Source organism: Phascolarctos cinereus, unplaced genomic scaffold, assembly GCF_003287225.1.
Source record: "Phascolarctos cinereus isolate Bilbo 61053 unplaced genomic scaffold, phaCin_HiC Scaffold_4;HRSCAF=312, whole genome shotgun sequence".
Taxonomy (NCBI): domain Eukaryota; kingdom Metazoa; phylum Chordata; class Mammalia; order Diprotodontia; family Phascolarctidae; genus Phascolarctos; species Phascolarctos cinereus.
In genome coordinates, this window is record NW_027555847.1 from 677,559,744 (window position 1) to 677,580,009 (window position 20,266).

The window sequence follows — 20,266 nt, forward strand, 5'->3', positions numbered from 1 at the left end:
GGTGGAGAGAGACAGGGAGAAAAATTTAAAACTCAAAAGCTTATGGAAGTGATTGTTGATAAATCAAAATAAATTAATAAAAAAAAAGTGTGTGTGTGTGTGTGTGTGTGTGTGTGTTAAAGGTGTAAGGGAAAAAAGGAGGATTGTTACTAGAAAAGAATCTGACTTTTTATTGTTAAATTTAATAATTTAAATTACAATTTGATGCTTCCCCTCCAAATATTGAAGGATAATCATATGGAAGACAGAGATTAGGTTTACTTTGTTTAGATTCACAGGAAAGAACTAGGAATAATTGAGTGGGCAAGGAGTTATGTAAGGGGAATTGCAGTATTACAAATTCTGGTCCTATATGATGAAAAATTTCAAACATTCAGAAATGTCCAAAAATTGAATCATCTGTCTTGGACGAAAGTAAGTTGCCTGTCTTTGGAGAACTCCAGGAAAATACGAGATGACCACCATTCAGAGATGTGTTGAGGGAGCTCCTGTTTAGATGGAGATTGAGCTAGAGGACCTCAAAGGTCCTTTCTGGTGCCAACTCTCTTGTATTATAAGTCCAGACTCCTCATATTCCTAGATTTCATAGACAGCCCTTCTACCTCTGGTATTTTATGTTCTTTTGTCCCTTCCTTCTTTGACATTCCAAGTTCTATATTCTAAGGTTCCTTTTAGCTCTTACATTTCATATTCTGTGTTTTAAGATCTTTTCTAATGTCATATGTATGACCTCTTTTTCCTAGAATTGGCCCTACTGAATACAGTTACTTATTTTTCACTCTTTTGGTAGATTTTGGCTTTTTTTTATTGTTTTAGTAAACATTGTCTATACCTTTTTTTTTAACTCCATTTCTTCACAGATGGTGCACTTTACTCAGCTACCTACAACAACTTTTTGGGTACTGAGCCTATTATATTTCGGGGACTGGAAAATCATTTAAGGACTGAATTCAAAACATCTTGGTTGAATGGTAAAAAACATTTACTCAACCTATTTCATCACTTAAAGCAGTTCTATCCAAGGAAAGTAGAACTAAGGACAAAATTCAAGTCAGTTCAACATGTCTTTGTTTAAATCTACGATGTGTTAATTATTTTCACTTACTATGAATTTTGGAATCTAATTGTACTAGATAATCTTCAAGGTCCCTTCCAACTCCAGCTTCTTTGCTCTGTGTTCTCAAGTCCCCAACTCTGAAATTTTGTGTTCTATGTCTAAAAGTTCTTCTAGTTTAATTTTCTGTATGCTAAGGTTGTTTCCAAGTCAACAAGTCAAGTCAAGAAGCATTTATTAAGCTCTTACTATGTTCCAGGCACTGTGATAAATGCTGGGGATACAAAGGAAGGCAAAAGCAGTCCTTGTCCTCAAGTCAGCTACATAAGTTTTATACAGTGTAAATGGGATGTAACCTCAGAGGGAAGGCACTAGCATTGAGGGAAACCAGAAAAGTCCTCTTGCAGAAGATGGTATCCAAGGCGAAACTTGAAAGAAGCCAGGAGGTAGATACAAAGAAGGAAGAGCATTCCAGTCATGACATACTGCAAGAGAAAAGGCATAGACTCAGGAGATAGGTCATTCTGTGTGAAAAATAGCGAGAAGGCCATTGTAACTTGGAGTATGGTGTAAGAAGACTAGCAGGGAGGAAAGGGGCCAGGGTGGGAAGGGCTTTAAAAACCAAACAGGATTTTACGTTTGATCTTGAAGGGAATAGGTAACCATTAGCATTTATGGAGTTTGGGGTGAGAGATGACATGATCAGACCCGGGCAATAGGAAGATCATTGGCAGCTGAATGGAGGACAGACTGGAGTGGAGAGCTGCTTAAGGGAAACCAACTAGAAAGCTGTTACGATAATCTAGGCATAAGGTTATGAGAGCCTGTGCTAGAATGACAGCTGTGTCAGAGGAAAGAAGGGAGCATAAAGAAGAGATATTTCTATGAGAAAATCAAGAGTATTTGGCAATGCATTGGATATTGGAAAGTGAGAGAGAGCTAAGGCGACTGAGAGAATGGTGATGTCGTCGTAGTAACAGAGAAATTTGGAAGAGGGGAAGGTTCTAGGGAAAAGATAATGAGGAAGGGAGGAGCCAGGATGGCAGAGCATAGGCAGCAAGTCAGCTGATCTTCCAACGTTACCCTCCAAACAATTTTAAAGTAACACTTCCAATCTAAATCTGGAGTGTCAGAGGCAATACATGGCCAGGATGAGACATTTTTCCAGCCTGAGACAACTTAGGAGGTTGACAGGAAAGTTCTGGGACACCAGCGTGGAGGTTGGCATGGAGTGTAGTGCAGGCCATGGCAATACCACCACTACAGCACCAGCAGTAGGCCTTGGAGGCGGCTGTGACAGCAGCAGTAGCAGCTTCAGGAGCTCTCGGCCTACAGACAGTAAAGGAGTTGGAAAACTGGGCAGAAAGAGATTACAGGGGACCCTGCCCCTTTAGCACTGGGGGCAGGAACAAGTGGCATTGCCCATGTGCCGTTCCAGAGTGAAGAGGAGCACTAGCATTTACAGGAGTGCAGGAGCCCTGGTCACAGTTCCAGGGCAGAGAAGAGCACTCACAGTCACTCATAAGGGAACAGGGGCCCTAGTCTCAATTCCAAGGAAGAAAGGAGCACTAGCACTTGTGACTGCTGCAGGAAAACAAGGTCCCTTCCTGGGTAAGGAAGAAAACAGGCCAGGAGGGCAGTGACCACACCTTTCATTGGATCATACCATGTTAGAAGAACTAAAAGCGTATAGACCCCCCGCCCCAGAACTAGCTCTGAAAAGAGCAGTACAAAAAACCTAAAACTTGGGACAATGCCACCTCCATCCCAAGAGCAGAGCCCAATTTTAACATAAAATTAAAAGTCAAAAAAAATGTGGTATACGGTATGAGATGTTGGTTTATACCTAGTTTCTGTCAAACTGCCTTCTAGTTTGGCAGAACACACCTATCAGACTGACTAACATGACAGAAAAGAAACATTAAAAAATGTTGGAGGATATGTGAAAAAGTTGGGACGCTAATGCAGTGTTGGTGGAATTGTGAACTGGTCCAGTCATTCTGAAGAACAATTTGGAACTACACCCAAAGGGCTATCAAATTGTGCCTACCCTTTGACCCAGCAATAATACTACTAGGTCTGTATCCCAAAGAGATCAAAGGAAAAAGAAAAGGATGTGTGTGTACAAAAATATTTATAGCAACCCTTTTTGTGGTGGCAAAGAATTGGAAACTGAGGGGATGCCCATCAACTGGGGAATGGCTGAACAAGTTGTGGTATATGGATGTAATGGAATACTGTTGTGCTATAAGAAGTGACAAAGAGGAGGGAGGGTAGTATCAGAAAAGCCTAGGAAGACTTATATGAACAAATGGAAAGGGAAGTAATTAGAACCAGGAGTACATTGGATACAATACACAATAACAACAATGTTGTATGATAATCAACTGGGAATGACCTAGCTATCCTTAGCAATACAGTGATCCAAGACAACTCTGAAGGACTTAAGATGAAAAATGCTATCCACTTCCAGAGAAAGAACTGAGGGAGTTTGAATGCAGATTGAAGCATAATTTATTTTCTTTATTTTTCTTGGGGTTTGGGAAAGATAATTTTTTTTTTTTTGCAACATGGCTAACATAGAAATGTTTTTGCATGATTTCACATGTGTAATTGAAATCTTGCCTTCACAAATGGGTGGAGAAGGGATAGGAAAGAGGGAGACAGTTTGGAACTAAAAAAAAAACATTTTAAGAATGTTAAAGATCAATAAATAATGAATTTTTAAAAACAATGAGTTCGGTTTTAGAGATGTTGAGTTTACGATGTGTACAGGATATCCAGTTCAAGCTATCCAATAGGCAGTTGGAGATGTAAGACTAGAGATTAAGAGAGAGGTTAGAACTGGACAAGTAGATTTGAGAATCATTAGCACAGAGATGATAATTGAATTCATGGGAGCTTATGAGATCACCAAGTGAAATAGCGTAGGGTGAGAAGAGATATAGCATCTACATAGAGTCTTGTGGAACATCTATAGTTATAGTTATACCTGGATGAAGAGCCAAAAGAGACTGAAAAGGAGCGATCAGATAGGTAGGAGGACCAGGAAAGAGTAGTGTTGTGAGCAAGTGTCAAGAAGAACAGAGTGAAAGTGGGAAGAGCTACAGAGGTCACAAAGGATGAGAATTGAGAAAAGTCCACTAGATTTGGCAATTAAGAGATGTTTGGTAACTTTGGAGAGAGCGGTTACAGTTGAATGAGGTCAGAAGATGAACTTCAGAGAGTTTTTAAAAAATGAAAAAAAGTAAGTGGAAGTACTGATTATAGACAGTCTTTTCAAGGAGTTTAGCCGTAAAAGAGAAGAGAGTTGTAGGATCATGGCAGGGATGGATGGATCACAGGAGTGTTTTTTAAGGATAGAGGAGACATGGATGTGTTTATAGGCAGCAAGGAAGTAGCAAGTAGATGGAGAGAAACTGATGATTAGTAAAAGAATAGGAATGCTAGACGGACTTCAGAAAAGTCTAGAAAGACCTACATGAACTGATGCTGAGTGAAGTGAGCAGAACCAGGAGAACATAATGCACTGTGACAGCAATATTGTGTGATGATCAACTTTGATAGATTTAGTTTTTTTCAGTAATACAATGATCCAAGACAGTTCCAAAATACTCATGATGGAAAATGCCATCCACATCCAGAGAAAGAACTACGGAGTCTCAGTGCAAATCGAAGCGTACAATTTTCACTTTGTTTTTTGTTTTTTTCTTTCTTGTGGTTTTCCCTCTTGTTCAGATTCTTCTTTCACAACATGATATAATGTGGAAATATGTTTTAAAAATAATAGGGATGCTAGAGGGGGAAGACTGGATAGAATGGGTTCACTTGCATAGAAGGGTTTGCATTGGCATTTCTTCGTGTGAGAGAGGGAGATAGTGGCAGAAGGCATATCTGTCTGGGTAATATGAGATGAGGAAGAAGGAAGAAGGAGCTCTTAGCAAATGGCCTCAGTTTTTTTTGGTGAAGCATGAAGTAGAGTCCCTAAGCTGAAAAGGTATAAAGGGGTGGCATGGGAAGTTTTAGGAGGAATTAAAATTTTGGAAGAGCCTCTGTGGTGAGTGGGGATGAGTCAATTAGACATAATCCGGTTCTAACATTTGATGTTCTGATCTTAATTTCTTTTTAGTTCTGATATTCTGTGCCCTAAGGTTACTCTCAATTCTAACATTCTATAATTCTTTTTTTAAATTAATTTATTTTTAGTTTTCAACATTAATTTTTATAAGATTTTTGAGTTTTAAATTTTCCCTCCTCCTTTCCCTCTCCCCTCCACAAGATGGCAAGCAGTCTGATATAGGCTATACATGTGTGATCATATTAAACACATTTAGTATGCTTCAATCTGCATTCAGACTCCATAGTTCTTTCTCTGGATGTGGATAGCATTTTCCATCATGAGTCTTTTGGAGATGTTTTAGATCGTTGCATTGCTGTGGAGAGATAAGTCTATGAAATATGGAAGTCAGTCATCACACAATGTGGCTGTTAGTGTGTACAGTGTTCTCCTGGTTCTGCTCACTTCACTCAGCATCAGTTCATGTCTTTCCAGGTTTTTTTGAAGTCTGCCTGCTCATCATTTCTTATAGCACAATCGTATTCCATTACATTCATATACCATAACTTGTTCAGCCATTCCCCAGTCGATGGGCATTCCCTCAGTTTCCAATCCTTTGCCACCACAGAAAGAAGTGCTATAAATATTTTTGTACATGTGAGTCCTTTTCCCGTTCTTATGATCTCTTTGGGATACAGACGTAGAAGTGGTATTGCTGGGTCAGAATATGCACATTTTTATAGCCCTTTGGGCATAGTTCCAAAGAGCTCTCCAGAATAGTTGGATCAGTTTACTAATCCACCAACAATAACATTCTATAATTCTTCAAAATTATATTTTTCCAGAGTTGTAAGATCTTAAAATTGGAGAAGAGATTACTTATACTGAGGGAGAATGGGGGCATTCCATAGTGAATTTGACACTTTAGTTAGGCCTTGAATAATGGGTAGGATTTCAAAAGCAAGAAACGGTTGGGGCATCCCCCAGGAATGGGAAATATATGAGCAAAAACCCAGAGGCAAGAAAGTGTGGGACAGTATCAAGGAAAGGTGAATAGTCGCTCTGTTTTGGTTTCACTTCCCAGGCTTGTAATAAAATTTGTGCAGTAATGCATAGAGCTTCTTTGTTCCAGAGCCCAGATTTGTTCATATGGATTTCATACCAGAGAGCAAGGAAAATGCTGATGGAGATGATGACAAAATTTATGTATTCTTCACTGAAACAGCTATTGAATTTGAATTCTATGAGAAACCTCTAGTTTCAAGAGTTGCTCGTGTCTGCAAAGTGAGTAATTGGTTGTGAAGCTATTTTGCTTATTTGTGCAGAGAACAAACTCTTGTGTAGGGAGTAAGCAAAGAAAATCTTGAACATGGAGAATGTGTTTGGTTGATGCACAATGATTCATTGACTGATCTCTAGGCCAGTTCATGCTACAAACAAAGAACATGGAGAATGAAGCATAGAGAAGCCATTATTCTTCCATGATAATATAGCTGAGACATGATAGCCAAACCCTGCCACAGTGTCCCTCAAAACCTTCTCTTATGTCCTTCTGGAGGACAGAGCAGAGGAGAGAGGATGGAAGGAGAAGGGAGGGGAAGAAGATAAGACAGGAGTGAAAGGAAAAGAGAGGCGATTCAGCTGGAAACTCTACTGTTTTTCTCCTTTCCATCTCTCTCGAGCATTATTCTTTTGAAAATAACTCCCCTTCTACTCCATGTCATTATTTCTTATAACATCCTGTTTTTGTGATACCAGTTAACATTGTTGTTGTATCATTATATAAGCGCAGAAAACCTAAACTTTTTTCATTATTCCAAAAATTGAATTGTTCACAGATTCAGGTTTATGGAATAGGGAATGGGAGGAGATTTATCATCTATTCCTTGATGTTTTTGAGTACATCATCTGTGCCTGTGGCACACCAGGGAAAGAAAAGATCCTTAGTTCCTAATTTTTTTTCCATAGAGTTCACTGTTCATTAAAGTCCTATAGTTTTTGTTTTCATTCTTCAGCATGTGTAGCCACTGGAAGGCCTTGTTATCTGGAGTCTAGTTCTAGTTTTACTGCCAAATCTCTTTGTGACCTAGAACAAGTCACCTCACTTTTCTGGTCCTCATTTTCCCCTTCTGCAAAAGAAGGGGTTGAACTAGATGTTTTCTAAGGTCTTATACTGTTCTGAAGTCCTATAATTCTGGCTTAGCACTGTGTCTTTCCCCTGTCATCTTCCATTCTAACTCCTTTTTTTGTTCTTTTGGGTCATTCTTTATCTTAGTTCCAGAATATTGATTATCATTGGGTCAGGCAAATTTATTCCTTCTGCTTAGGAAATTTAAAAATTTTATTATAAGCAGACCCATTTTTAACTAGGATGATAATACATTGCATTTGTGTTTGTGTGTGGTTTTGTTTGCATCTGAACATTTTATCATCTTCCATTGTTATTCAACAGTAGTCTGTGTTTTCTCTGAGTTGGGCCATTTTTCTTTTTATAGGGTGACCTCGGGGGAAAACGACTGTTACAGAAGAGATGGACATCATTTTTAAAAGCCAGCCTCATCTGTTCTCTTCCAGAGTCAGATTTCCACTTTAACGTTGTTCAGGATGTCTTTTTACTTAAGACAGGAAACTGGAGAGAAACTATCTTTTATGGGATTTTTATGCAGCAGTGGTAAGATGTAGAGCTTTTTCTTGTGCCCCTGAAAAGCTGAAATCGTTCAAGCTAGGTTGTTTATCTATGAGATTAGATTGTTTCCACAAGAATTGTGCTCAATTAAACTATAGTTAGAAAAGCACTTTGAGAGATTAATTATTGTTTTGACAGAGAATGCACAGAATGCCAGAGCTGGAGGAACCTTAGAACATAGAATATGGAATGTTGAGAGCTGGGAGGAATCTCAGAATACAGAGGAATATCAGGACTGGAAGAAACTTTCACACGTACCCCAGAATTACAGACTCTGAGTTGGAACAGATTTTAAGGGCCATCAGGCCTAACCCTGCCCCATAACTCTTCTTTCTTTATTTTCAGTTCCACATTCTCTCCCTCCACCCTGCCTCTCTACACGTTGAGAAGACAAGACATACAATATCTATTATACATATATAGTCATGCAAAACCTATTTCCACATTAGCCATGATCTGGGGAAAAAAGGCAAGAAAAATTAAGAAAGGGAAAAATATGCTTTAGTCTGTACTCTGAATCCATCAGTTCTCTATGTGGAGATAGATAGCATTTTACATCATGAGTCCTTTGGAGCTCGGTGAATCATTTTATTGATCAGAGTATCTAAATTTTTCACAGTTGATTTTCCTTAATAATATTGCCATTACTATGTAGATTGTTCTGGTTCTGCTCACATCACTTCAAATCAGTTCATATAAGTCTTCTCAGGTTTCTCTGAAACTATCCTCTTCATCATTTCTTATGTGACAATAGTGTGCCATCACATTTATGTATCATAGCTTGTCCAACTATTCCTCAATTGATGGGCACACCCTCGATTTCCAATTCTTGGCCACCACAAAAAGAGCTGCTATAAAAATTTTTGTGCATATGGGTCCTTTTCCTTTTTCTTTGATCTTCTTGAGGGATAGCCCTAGTATTGCTGGGTCAAAGGGTAGGCAATTTTATAGTCCTTTTGGCATCCAGCCCATAACTCAATGGAAATCCCTTCTGCAACATTGCTAACAAGTAGTCACATAGTCTCCACTTCATTTCCAACCAGGAGGAACCCACCACCTCCTGATGCAGCCAGCTCTGCTTCTGGAGAGTAGCTCTTATTGTTCCCAAGTTTTTCCTTAACCATTACACCTAATGGTTTCACACATTGCCCTTAGTTCTGTATTCAGGGTCTAATGCCTTTCTACAGGACAAAGTATTTGAAGACAGTTACTATGTAGTTCCCTTTCCTTTTCCCTCTTTCCCTTGAAAAAATAAATACTTCTTTGGGTAGGTTGGTTCAGTGAATAGAACATCGGCCCAGGAATCAGGTGGACCTGAGTTCAGATATGGCCTCAGACACTTAATAGCCATGTGACCCTGAGCAAATCATTTAATTCTGACTGCCTAAAAAAAAAAAAAAGGAAAAGACTTTTTCCTACCCCAGACTAAATATCACCATTTCCCTGAATTAATCTTCACATGGCGCGGTCTTTAGTCTCTTTCCTCCTGACTAAGATCTGCTTCCTCTGGATGTGCCCTAGCTTGACAATAGAAAATATCAGCATTATAAGAGACCATAGAAATCTAGTCTAACTCCTTCATTTTACAGATGAGGAAACTGAGAACCAGAGAAAAGAAAATGACTTGTTCAACATGTGCTGGTAGCCAGGATTCAGGTTCTGAGACTCCACATCCATCACTCTTTTCCCCATACCACTCTTCAGTGCTATGTTACTGCACTCTTTACCACCTGTCTTCTTGTAGGAGAGTGGGATTCCCAAGTACATGCATAGCAGGATGGCTGTGATTCACTTTATCTCACCACAGGAGAACAGAAGAGAGTAAGCAGTTGAAGGAGATCCCCTTACAAGCAACTGGACATATACAGTTCTGCAGACATAGTCACTGGGAATGTGGGGCCATGGAGACTTTAAATAACATCGCAATCTATCATGCTTTTTCTTTTGAATAAGAAGATTATTTTTAGTAGAAACTAAAATGTGGCCAAAGAAAACAGGTAGCAATATGCTCCTTGGAAGGTTATTTCAGCTTTAACACACTTCCTTCCTGCAATGATGCAAAATTATAATTCACTCTATTTTTCTTCCCTCCCCCCACCCCTCATGTTCTTAGGGGGAAGTTGGATACCACTGCAGTTTGTGCTTACAGTATGAAAACAGTTCAAGATGTTTTCTCCAAAGGAAAATACAAAGGACTTATAACCATGGAAAATTCTCATGTTAAGTGGGTGATGTACAGAGGAGAAGTTCCTGTCCCTCGACCTGGTGCTGTAAATATTCTTTTATTTCCTTTAGGAGAGAAAACAATATAGGAATAACACTCCAACCATAGAATCACAGAACAGAACAGAAGACATCTGAGCTGGAAGAGAACTTAGGACTTAGAGCATAGAATATAGAACGTCAGCCTAGGAAGGGTGCTTAGAACATAAAATATCAGAATTGAAAGCAGCCTTAGAGATCATTTAGTCTGGTATCTTAATGAGCAAACTGAAAGTTATATAACAGAATTGGGTAAAATGACTTATTCAAGGTCACAAAGCAAGTTAGTAACAAATGGGACCAGAACTTAGGTCTTCTGGCACCCACAATACATTGTACGTGTGCTTTGTTTCATTTTAATTTATTTTGTATCCTGCTTCTTTATTGAAGCTATTAATTATCTCAATTAGTTTCTTGGCTGATATTCTGGGATTTTTTTAAGTAAACTATCATATTGTCCACAAATAGGGATAGTGGCTCCTCTTTGCCTACCTTTATACCTTTAATTTCTCCCTTGACTTATTGCTGTTCCTAGTACTTCCAGAACTATGTCAAGTAAGATCAGAGAAATAAGGCATCCTTGCTTTACTCTTGTATTTAGTGGAAAAGCTTCCAGTCTTTCCCTAAAACATACACTGATAGCTTTTGGTTTTAGATAACTACTTCTTTTATAATATTTTTGAAAGGTCCTGTTATGCCTGTGCTTTGAGGGGTTTTGGTGTTACATAAAGCATCTATTAAGTACTTACTATGATCTAATCAACATCCAGGCACTGTGCCAAGTGGTGGGTGGGACATGTTGGAAAAGTTCAAAAAATCAGGAGTAGAGCCAGGTTAAAAATGCACATGGCTGGCTTGGGCATTTTCTCAAATGGAGGTTTTAGCTTCAGGGGAGGGGACCACACAAATGAAGGAATCTGCAGCATGAGAAGACAGAAGGGACAGAGATTGAAAAAAAAAAACCGGTCAAATCAGGAGGAACTTAAAGAACTTAGAATGTCAGCCTAGTTAATGGAACCAGGTTAGAAGTGAGCCTGGCATAAATGAGTGTTGTTATCAACAACACTTTTCTGTATCGATAATATCATGTAGTTTTAGGCACTTTTATGTTTAATATGGTTGTATTCCTAATGTTGAACCATCCTTGCATCTCTGATATAATTCCAATTTGATCACAGTGAATGATTTTTTTAATAAATTGCCATAGTCTTTTTGCCAGGTCTTATTTTAAAATTTTTAATCTATATTCATGAATAATATTGGTCTATAGTTCTCTTTCCTTTTCCTTGGTTTGGCATTAAGAGCACATTTGTTTTATATATTTTAGTCACATTTACAGATTAAAAGCATGCTTTTTACAGTTAATATGCTTTGGAAATAGGCCCAAGTCTCATTTCTTTCACTGACTTGTTCAGAATAAAAGGGACCACTTTAATTAAGTATTCACTATGAAGCAGAAACCAGTTTGAACAAAGTCTGTTGTGGACTCCATTCGGAGGCCCTATATTTACTGAAGTGTCAAAAGGATCTCTGTAAAGTGGTCTTGCATCTTGATTCAGTGTTTTCACAGAATAGAAAACAACATTGTTGTAGTTGACTTTCACTGTGTTCTTTAATATTATTTATTACTACTACTACTACTACTACTATCATTATTATTATTATTCCCAGTGGTTTTTGTCACTGGTCATGGAAAAGTATGAAGAAGCCTCTGTTTACTCTTAATCTTGGGAAGCATGCCCCTGAGAAATAAACACCATAGCTGTTTTGAACCAGTAATTCTGAGATGACTTTTCTTCCTCTATTCCTGTTGCCTAGGGTCTTACACCAATCCACATGTGGTCATGCTTTAGTGAAGAGGCATGTACAATCTTAGTTTCTCTTACCCTTTATACCTCTTTTTTTTATTGCTCTATCCCCCACTGACCCCACTGCCTCTGCTTCCAAGATTTCTTGAGCTACAGAAATGCATTGCCTGGTTCCCCAGACTCATAATAGGACAGTTGGACCCACCTCCTTGGAACCATGAAAAATATCAAGGGGATGGAGGCATTCACAAACCTTTAGTCTATCTCCAAAAGGTTTTTATCACTAAGGCATTGTTTCAGCCTTTCCCATGAGCAGCCCCTCAGTGGTGTCTGATAAAATTACTTGCCTTTTATGGGGTGTCTAGATACCCTTCTTAGGGCTGTTGTAATGGCTAGTCCTGTTCATGGAATCTTAGAATTGGAAAGACTCTTGGAGGTGAGTTGGACCAGATGATCCCAAGGTCCTTTCTAACTGAAATTTCGAGATTCTTTGACATTATTTCATTCAAAGAGAGTGACACAAGATTTCCCCTTTAGTATACAAGGGTAGATGTATATTAAACTCTTCTTAAAATCTGTGGCTTCTGGCTTGGAGACCTTTGGAATGGGAAGGTACACTTGAAATTATATAATCCAAACCATTCCTTTTAGATTCAGAGGGATTGTGTGCTTTGCTCAGGGTTATGTGGCAAGTTAGTGAGAGATCTGGACTGTAACACAGGTCACCTGTGTCCCAGGCTACCAAGCATATATGTTTGGATTTTTAACATTCTTTTTTTTTTTTTCTTTTCTTTCTTTTCTTTTCTTTTTTTTTTTTGGGGGAGACAATTGGGATTAAGTGACTTGCCCAGGGTCACACAGCTAGTAGTGTCTGAATCCAGACTCAGGTCCTCCTGACTCCAGGGCTGGTGCTCTATCCAGTGTGACACCAACTGCTCTATGTTGTTTTGTTTTGTTTTGGTTTTTTGCCTCGTTCTTTCTTAAAGAGAAAAAGACCTACACAATCTAACAACAGGCTTTTTGTTTACAGGCCCACCAATCTGCATTCCATCTACCTTTATTTCAGTTCTCTTTTTATGAAGCAAGAAGTGCTTTGTAGCGTGTAGGTTTTTACTGAGTATTCCATATAACATGTTGCTTCGTTTCTAGAAGTTGTGCCTTTCCAAATTTATTACCTTGTAGACATCTTGTTTTGAGCAGTTGTAAAATAAGAAATTAGTTGTAATTATACATCTCTTGTTCTTTTTCTAGTGCATTAATAATTTCGCTCGGAGCATTGGATATAACACTTCTCTTGATTTGCCTGATAAAACCTTACAGTTTGTGAGAGACCACCCATTATTGGACAGTGCCCTTCATCCAATTGGGGGTATGCCTGTGTTACTGAAAAGAGGCTCAATTTATACCAAGATTGTGGTAGACAGAATAATTGGTCTGGATAAAAGAGCCTATGATGTCTTGTTCCTAGCCACAGGTAAGTGATTCTTTGGAAAAGGCTTAGAATGGGATAGGAATTCTTAATCTAAAGAGATTTTCACAGCCATGGGAAAATGGTTTTCATGCTCCTTTTTTTTTCCTTTTTTTCAGTTCTCTTTTTTTAAATTAATTAATTTATTTTTAGTTTTCAACATTTGCTTTTACAAGATTTTGAGTTCTAAATTTCCCCCCTTTCCTATGCTCTCTCCTCTCCAAGACAGCAGGCAATCTGATATAGGCTATACACGTATGATCATATTAAACATATTTCCATATTCGTCATCTTGTGAAAGAGGAATCAGAACAAAAGGGAAAAACCAAGAGAGAGAAAACACAAAAAAAAACCAACAAAAAAAGAGAAAATAGTATGCTTAGATCTCCATTCAGACTCCATAGTTCTTTCTCTAGATGTGGATAGCATTTTCCATAATGAGTCTTAGAATTGTCTTAGAGAGTGATACTCCTTTTCTTGATACAAAAAGAATTTTTAACTAAATCTTAACTCTATTGGTTATACCAGTCATTGAGAGTAATACTTTTTTTATTCTACTAGAGTCAAGATTTGTGGTCAGTGTGGTTGTGTGAGTAGAAAGGAGAAGACACATACTAGACATTTTACATTTAACAAGGCTCTGAATAAAGTGTGTCCCCATCAACTGGGGAATGATTGAATAAACTGTGGCATATGAGAGTAATGGATTATCATTGTGTGATGAATGTGAGAAATTCAGAAATTTATGTTAAATAAAAAGTTCAAGAAAGAAGAGGATGATATACACAATGACTATGAAGCTATTTTGCTTCCATTTCTTCCTTTTTTTCCCTAGAGTTTTGCTTTAATATTAAATGTGAATTTCAGTGATATTAAAAACTGTAACATGCTTGATACCTATTTCACATGTTTTAAAATGCATTTGGTGTTATGTAGACAATGGATATTTGCACAAAGCTCTCAACTGTGATGGAGATATGTTCATTGTGGAGGAGTTGCAACTGTTCCAGACACCAGAATCTGTGCAGTCTCTCAAACTGTCTGCAGAAAAAGTAAGTCTAGTTCCTACTCCAAAATCATGAATGTACTGTATACCCGCCTGTCTACTATTTGATACTTTTCATTCTAGTCATTGAAAACCTGTCTGGCCTAAGTAGATAGATGATCTATAATTTCTTTTCAACTCTGTGAAGTCAGACTGATGAATATCTTCTGTTCTCTTTGTTTCTTCTGGGTTATATTCCTTGGGTTTTTAAGTAACAAGATCATCTTTGTTATTTCTGGGAACTCCTTTTATTTATTTAATAAGTTTTTTTTGATGATGTAGCATGTCACGTAGACTACTGCAGACGGCATGCACTTCCTCTGGGTTCTAAGGCATAGTAGCCCTTCTAGACCATTAGCTCTCTAACCTCCACTGATATGCTTCCCATTAGACTCCATTCACTCATAGCCAAGTCATTTACAAAGATAACATAGTTTATTTCTCCACAGAAACCTGGAGCACGCTCTGCCACAGAAACACAATATCCATAGAAAGAGTAGAAACAGTCCCGTAGAAGCGAGGCATACGTGTGGAAGATGTGTCACATCACCTCACAGCTCCAGAGCTGCAGAGCCTGGAGCTCCTTTCTCTCCCAGAAGTCTTGCACTGTCACATCTGTCAGAACCCATTAACCCTACTTCCCCTACCTCCTCAAATGGAAGCCCTCTTGTGCCAAATGTATATAGTCAAGCAAAACAAATCAACACATTGACTGTGTTTAAAAATGACCATCTGATTTTGTATCATTATTGATTCTTCACTTATTCAGGGTTTGACTTCCTTTTAGTAATTTCTTCATTTAGTGGTCATAGTCATTCTGAGGAGGACTCATGGTGCTATCCACCTCCAGATGGAAAGCGGATGTGCTCAGAATACAGAATGAAGCACGTCTTGTTCTCCTCCCTTCCTCCCTTCCTCATGCTGATCTTTCCAGGTTTACCTCAGGTATCACCTTCTCTCTGAAGCTTTCCCTGAGCCCAACAGTTGTTAATGCTCTCTCCTTCCACAAAATATCTTCTGTTTATTCATTGGTGTGCATACTGAGGCTATGCCCAAATAGAATATAAGCTCCAGGATTGCAAGGACCATTTCATTTTTGGTCTTGGATGCACAGATTTTGGTATAGTGCCTTAATACATAGTAGGTGCTTACTGTTTATTGAAGTGAATTGAAATTAAACTTTATTGTTGTTACTCAGGCATTTCGTAGACTGTTTTCTATAGACCTCTGGTGTTCCACACTATATGAGTAGGAATTCTATGGTAAAAAATAATGCTAATGATATTTCCCATCTAAAATACTGATTATGAAATGATGTATACATCCAAAGTATAGATCATGTATAAGATTGTTTTAATAAAAAAAAAAAAGATTAATTTCTTCTCTTTTGCTCCAAAATTTTCCCAAGTATCCCCTTATGCTGGGAGGGGTCCATACCCCAGTAACCCCCAGACCAGCATTCCTGGGTTCCAGCCATGCAATTCAAGCTCCTAAGCCTTCCTTGGCCAAGTTAATACAGGAAATCCAGCAAGGAGAGATTAATAACCTTTATGGTCTCAAAAGCTTGGACCTGTGGAGCTCAGCGCTGCAATAGACTATTGACTCATAAGAAGGAAGGAGGAGGAAAGAGGATGAATAAAGAAGGGAGGAAACCAAAGTAAAGGGACTAATCATCCAGAAGTCTTTGTTGAATGCCTGGTAATGTGTGGAGAAAAAAAGAAGTCTGGCATTAAACCAGATTCAATTTGACAAACATTTATCAAGTGCCTCATTTGGTCAAGGTGCTATGCCAGGTGCTAGAGAGACAAAGACAGAAATGAAATGCCCTCAAGGACCTTACAGTCTGCTGGGAGGACACTGCTATAGTGGGTAAGGTCAGACCTGGAGTTGGAAGGCCTGAATCCGAATCATGTCTCAGACATTTCGCAGCATTGTGACCCTGGGCAAGTCCCTCGGCCCCTCTAGGCCTTAGTTTCCTCAGCTGTAAAATGATAGTTTGGGCTCATTGACCCCTGAGTTTCTTTCCATCTCTCGATCTGTGATCATTGTTGATCTACAGTTCATAGCTAAGTGAACACAAAACACAGACAAGGTGATTTCAAGGGGCAGGGGGAACCACTAAGAGCTTGGGATATGAAAAGCCTCTTATAGACTCGGTGTGAAGAATGGTGGAGAAAAGCCAGGACTAATAATCACCATCAAGTCTGCAAGAAAGAAAGGAGGGAGACAGGGGAAGGCACAATCCCTGAAAATGACTTTGAGAAGCCAAGGGGTGATGGATGAATCAGAGGGAGAGTGTTTTGGACCAACTGAGAAAGTGTCCCCTGTCTGCAGCCCTATAAAACTTAAAAGCCTTTTCTGTTTGCATTATGAGACCTAAACTGGAAATACCCATGTCCCGTCCTTATATGTAAGTGCTACTGACCTTCCATCGTGTTGTCATTGAACCTTTGTTGTTTTTCTGGTCATGGGGACAATTTTATCCTGATTCATCCCTATGCTCTCTCCTCACTTTCCTTTGTCATCCACAGAATGACTGGGTGGCTGGTCCTCAGGGCAAGGTCAGGGTCTGACCAGAGTCTGGGGCCAGGGTAAGAGGCTTAGGCTCTGTAATTGATCTAAGTTACTTGATGATCATAGAGATAAGTCTCTATCACTTTATCTGACTGTATTGACCTCACTTTTCATTTTTATCTGTCTCTCCAGGCCTTGCGTATATCTTGCAGGGACTTCATAAAGGCACAGTGAATTGATTTTCATGATCATTATTAACACAGTTCTCTAATCAGCTAAGTAGCTGTTGATGCAACACATCTGTGAGGAGATATTTTAAATTTATATTTAGGTATTTTAAGCCCCTCCTGCAACCAGAAAAAGAAAAACAGAAAAGAAAATCACAAGCCTTGTAACAAATAAGCAATGTTAAACAAAACACATTAGCCAGAAACGTATGTCTCATTCTGCACCTTGAGTCCATTATCTAGACTCTGGCAGGAGGCAGGGTGCAGGCTTCCTCATCAGATTGCATTAATCAAAGTTCCCAAGTTTTTCAAAGTTATTTTTTCTTTATAATGTTACTGTATAATTTATTCTCCTCTTTCTGATTACATTGTTCTGTATCAGCTCATGTAAATCTTCCCAGGTTTCTCTGAAATTGTTCCTTTCATCATTTCTTATTGCAGAATAATTTTCCATTATTCTCATATACTGTTATTGGCATATTTTTAATGTGAACAAAAGCCTGTGTGTGCAAGTTTTCTTCAAAAGCCTCTGACTGACACCCGCCATTCCCCTATCAAGAAAAGACCTGATCCATTTATTTTATATTTTCAGGGCATGTTGTATTTAGCATCATCTAATCGGGTGGTTCAGGTACCCATTGCTGTGTGTGGCCAATACCAGTTCTGCCTGGATTGCATCTTGGCTCGAGACCCATACTGTGCTTGGTCCCAGAACCAGAACCAGTGTGTCTCTGCAGTGGACTACACTAACCACTCTGAGTAAGTTGGGGCACACCTGCCTCAGCCTATAACCAAGATTCAACAGCAGCTGACACTTATTAAACGCCTGCTGTTTGCTAGGTCCAGTACTAGCTGCTGTGGATACAGAGAAAAACGAAACAGCCCTTACCTTCCAGAAACTTATATTTGACCATAGATGGGTTTTACTGCTCCTTTCCAAGGAGAAAGAGAGAGGGAAGGAAAGATAAAAAGAATTCTAGCGAGAGGCTAAGGAGATTGTTTTATTTAGTAATAATAATAATTATTATTATTATATATCCATAGCTTTGTGTAGCTTACAGAGTATCTTTGCACAACAGCCCTGGGAAGGAGGGTGTATGAGTGCTGTCATCTCCATTTTACAGTGAGGAAACAGAGGCCAAAAAAGGCTGAGACTCACCTGGGATCAGATGGCTAGTGAGAGGCAGACCCAGGACGAGGACGTCAAACCGCCTGATTCCCAAGGCCATTTCCACTATTCTATACTGTCTTTTGTGTAGACTAGCTGCAGGCAGCCACTTACCCACTTTGAGGATAATGTCAGAAGGACTTGCCTCATAGGGTCCCTAGTGTATGCCTAGAAAACACTCCATAAACCTAAAGCTGGGCGCCAGCAAAAGGCAGAGAGCCCTAGATTTGGAGTCAAGAAGACCTGGGTTGGAATTACTTCAGTATTTATGTGACGCTGGGGAAATCTTAGGACCATTGATTTTAGGATAATAGATTCAGAACAGAAGGGACCTTTGAGGTCCTCAATCCAGGCCCTTCATTTGACTGAGGAGGCAGCTGAGGCCCAAAGAGATAGTGTCGTTTGTCCTGGGTCAGACAGGCAGGCAGGCAGCAGCCAAATCAGGGTGCGTGCCCACGTCCTCCCAGTCCTGCTGAATTCTGTACTCTGTCCCCTGAACCACCATGTCACTGCGAATCACAGAACCTCTCTGAATGGAAAAGTGAATTAACAAATTGACCATTTTTCTGCTTTTTTAAAGGTTTTTAATCCAGAATATTAGAAGTGGAGATGTGTCAGAGTGTCCTAAAGTGGGTAGGTAAAAACTTCCTTGTACATGATGTGAAATGCTCCACTCCTTCAAGTGTGCTGCTCTCTGTGGCTTTTCAAATACCTGTCCCCCCAGGCAAACTGGATTTTAAAAGTAGGTTTGGAGAGTATCAGGCCAATCACAAACTGGTTTAAACCCAAGTCCTGGGAGAGGCTGCCCCTCCAGGCTCTGGGCCTTTCCACTCTGGTGCTGCCAAGAGCCAGTCTTGAGGCAGATGCCAAAACATGACCCCCTAGCTGATATCCTTCCTGAGGAAGGATGAGGAAGGCTTGTCACTACTATCGACCCTTCCCTGCAGTGCTGGTCACTGCTATGGAGCCCATGGAGCATGTGTAGTCCTCTGCCCAGTGGGGAGCAGTTTTTAAAGAAAACAGCCCAGATTTTAACCTCCATTGCAATGGATTGTGAAGGAGAGTCTAATCAGAGTTCTGGGGAAGAGCCTGCTGACAGACTTTACACAAACTAGATTCTGGGCCCCCTCCACCTGGGGCATCACTGAAAGTCAGGCCAGGTTTTCTTTGCTCACCCCGTAGGTCTTTGGCCAGCTTCATGTCCACTGTGGGCTTCTGACAGAGGACCAGTTTTCCTAAGTTGGTGTTGGATGATTTTCAGAATGACCCATTTTATACCCTTGTGGGGACTGGCCTTCTAAGCATATCTCTGTGCGTCTAAACCTCAAGAAATGCTATTCCTAGACCTGGATTCCTGCCTCTCAGCTATTGATTTCGTGCAGTTGGCATGAGAATTTTTTAAAGAATAGACATTAGGGTGTAGTCATTATTTTTCCCTTGTCCAAAGGATCTTCTTCAATTTCCTGTTGGGGGAGTTCCACAGTCACCTCATAGCTATCAAAAGTCTACTGGTGCAGAAATGCTTTTCATGGTGAACCTAGGCTCTCATAGTTAATCAGCCATCGTGTTTACAACATTAGGGGGAGCTAGGGGATACTTCTAATTCTAAGAAGATAGTCCCAGTCTGGATCTTCCAACAAAAGGAGTGATTACAATCCAATCTTGATGAGATTCAAGCAGTAAATTATTCATTTCTAGGGGTGTTCACTTATAAAGTCCTACACGGTCGTACGTGGTTGGTCAAGAGGGCTCTTTCATCTGCCAGGAGTTTGTGCTAGGTGAATTCTACTTGGAAAGGTTTTTGTTTTAATTCTATAGGCCCTAGGGTTTCGTTTGGTTTGGTTTCTTTTTAACTTTTAACTCTGTGAACTTCCTAGGATTTGAAGCCTCAGTGTTTCCTGGGATCTTTGGGGGAAAGGGATAAACAGTTATATAGCACCTAATATGTGCCTGGCACTGTGATAAGCACTTTACGAA

The 20,266-nt window shown here is 39.5% G+C and overlaps 1 protein-coding gene across 3 annotated transcripts in view; it reads left to right on the forward strand.

The window, feature by feature from the left end:
* Positions 1 to 20,266, forward strand: part of LOC110223539 (semaphorin-4E-like) — a 48,349-nt gene that overhangs the window by 26,235 nt on the left and 1,848 nt on the right. For all 3 annotated transcript variants that reach the window (XM_021009154.2, XM_078154142.1, XM_078154141.1), the window contains 8 exons: positions 861 to 971; positions 6,244 to 6,395; positions 7,607 to 7,782; positions 9,911 to 10,067; positions 13,119 to 13,341; positions 14,272 to 14,387; positions 17,714 to 17,880; positions 18,870 to 18,922. In XM_021009154.2, the coding sequence (XP_020864813.1) occupies positions 861 to 971; positions 6,244 to 6,395; positions 7,607 to 7,782; positions 9,911 to 10,067; positions 13,119 to 13,341; positions 14,272 to 14,387; positions 17,714 to 17,880; positions 18,870 to 18,922 (1,155 nt within the window). The remainder of the gene's footprint in view (positions 1 to 860; positions 972 to 6,243; positions 6,396 to 7,606; positions 7,783 to 9,910; positions 10,068 to 13,118; positions 13,342 to 14,271; positions 14,388 to 17,713; positions 17,881 to 18,869; positions 18,923 to 20,266) is intronic.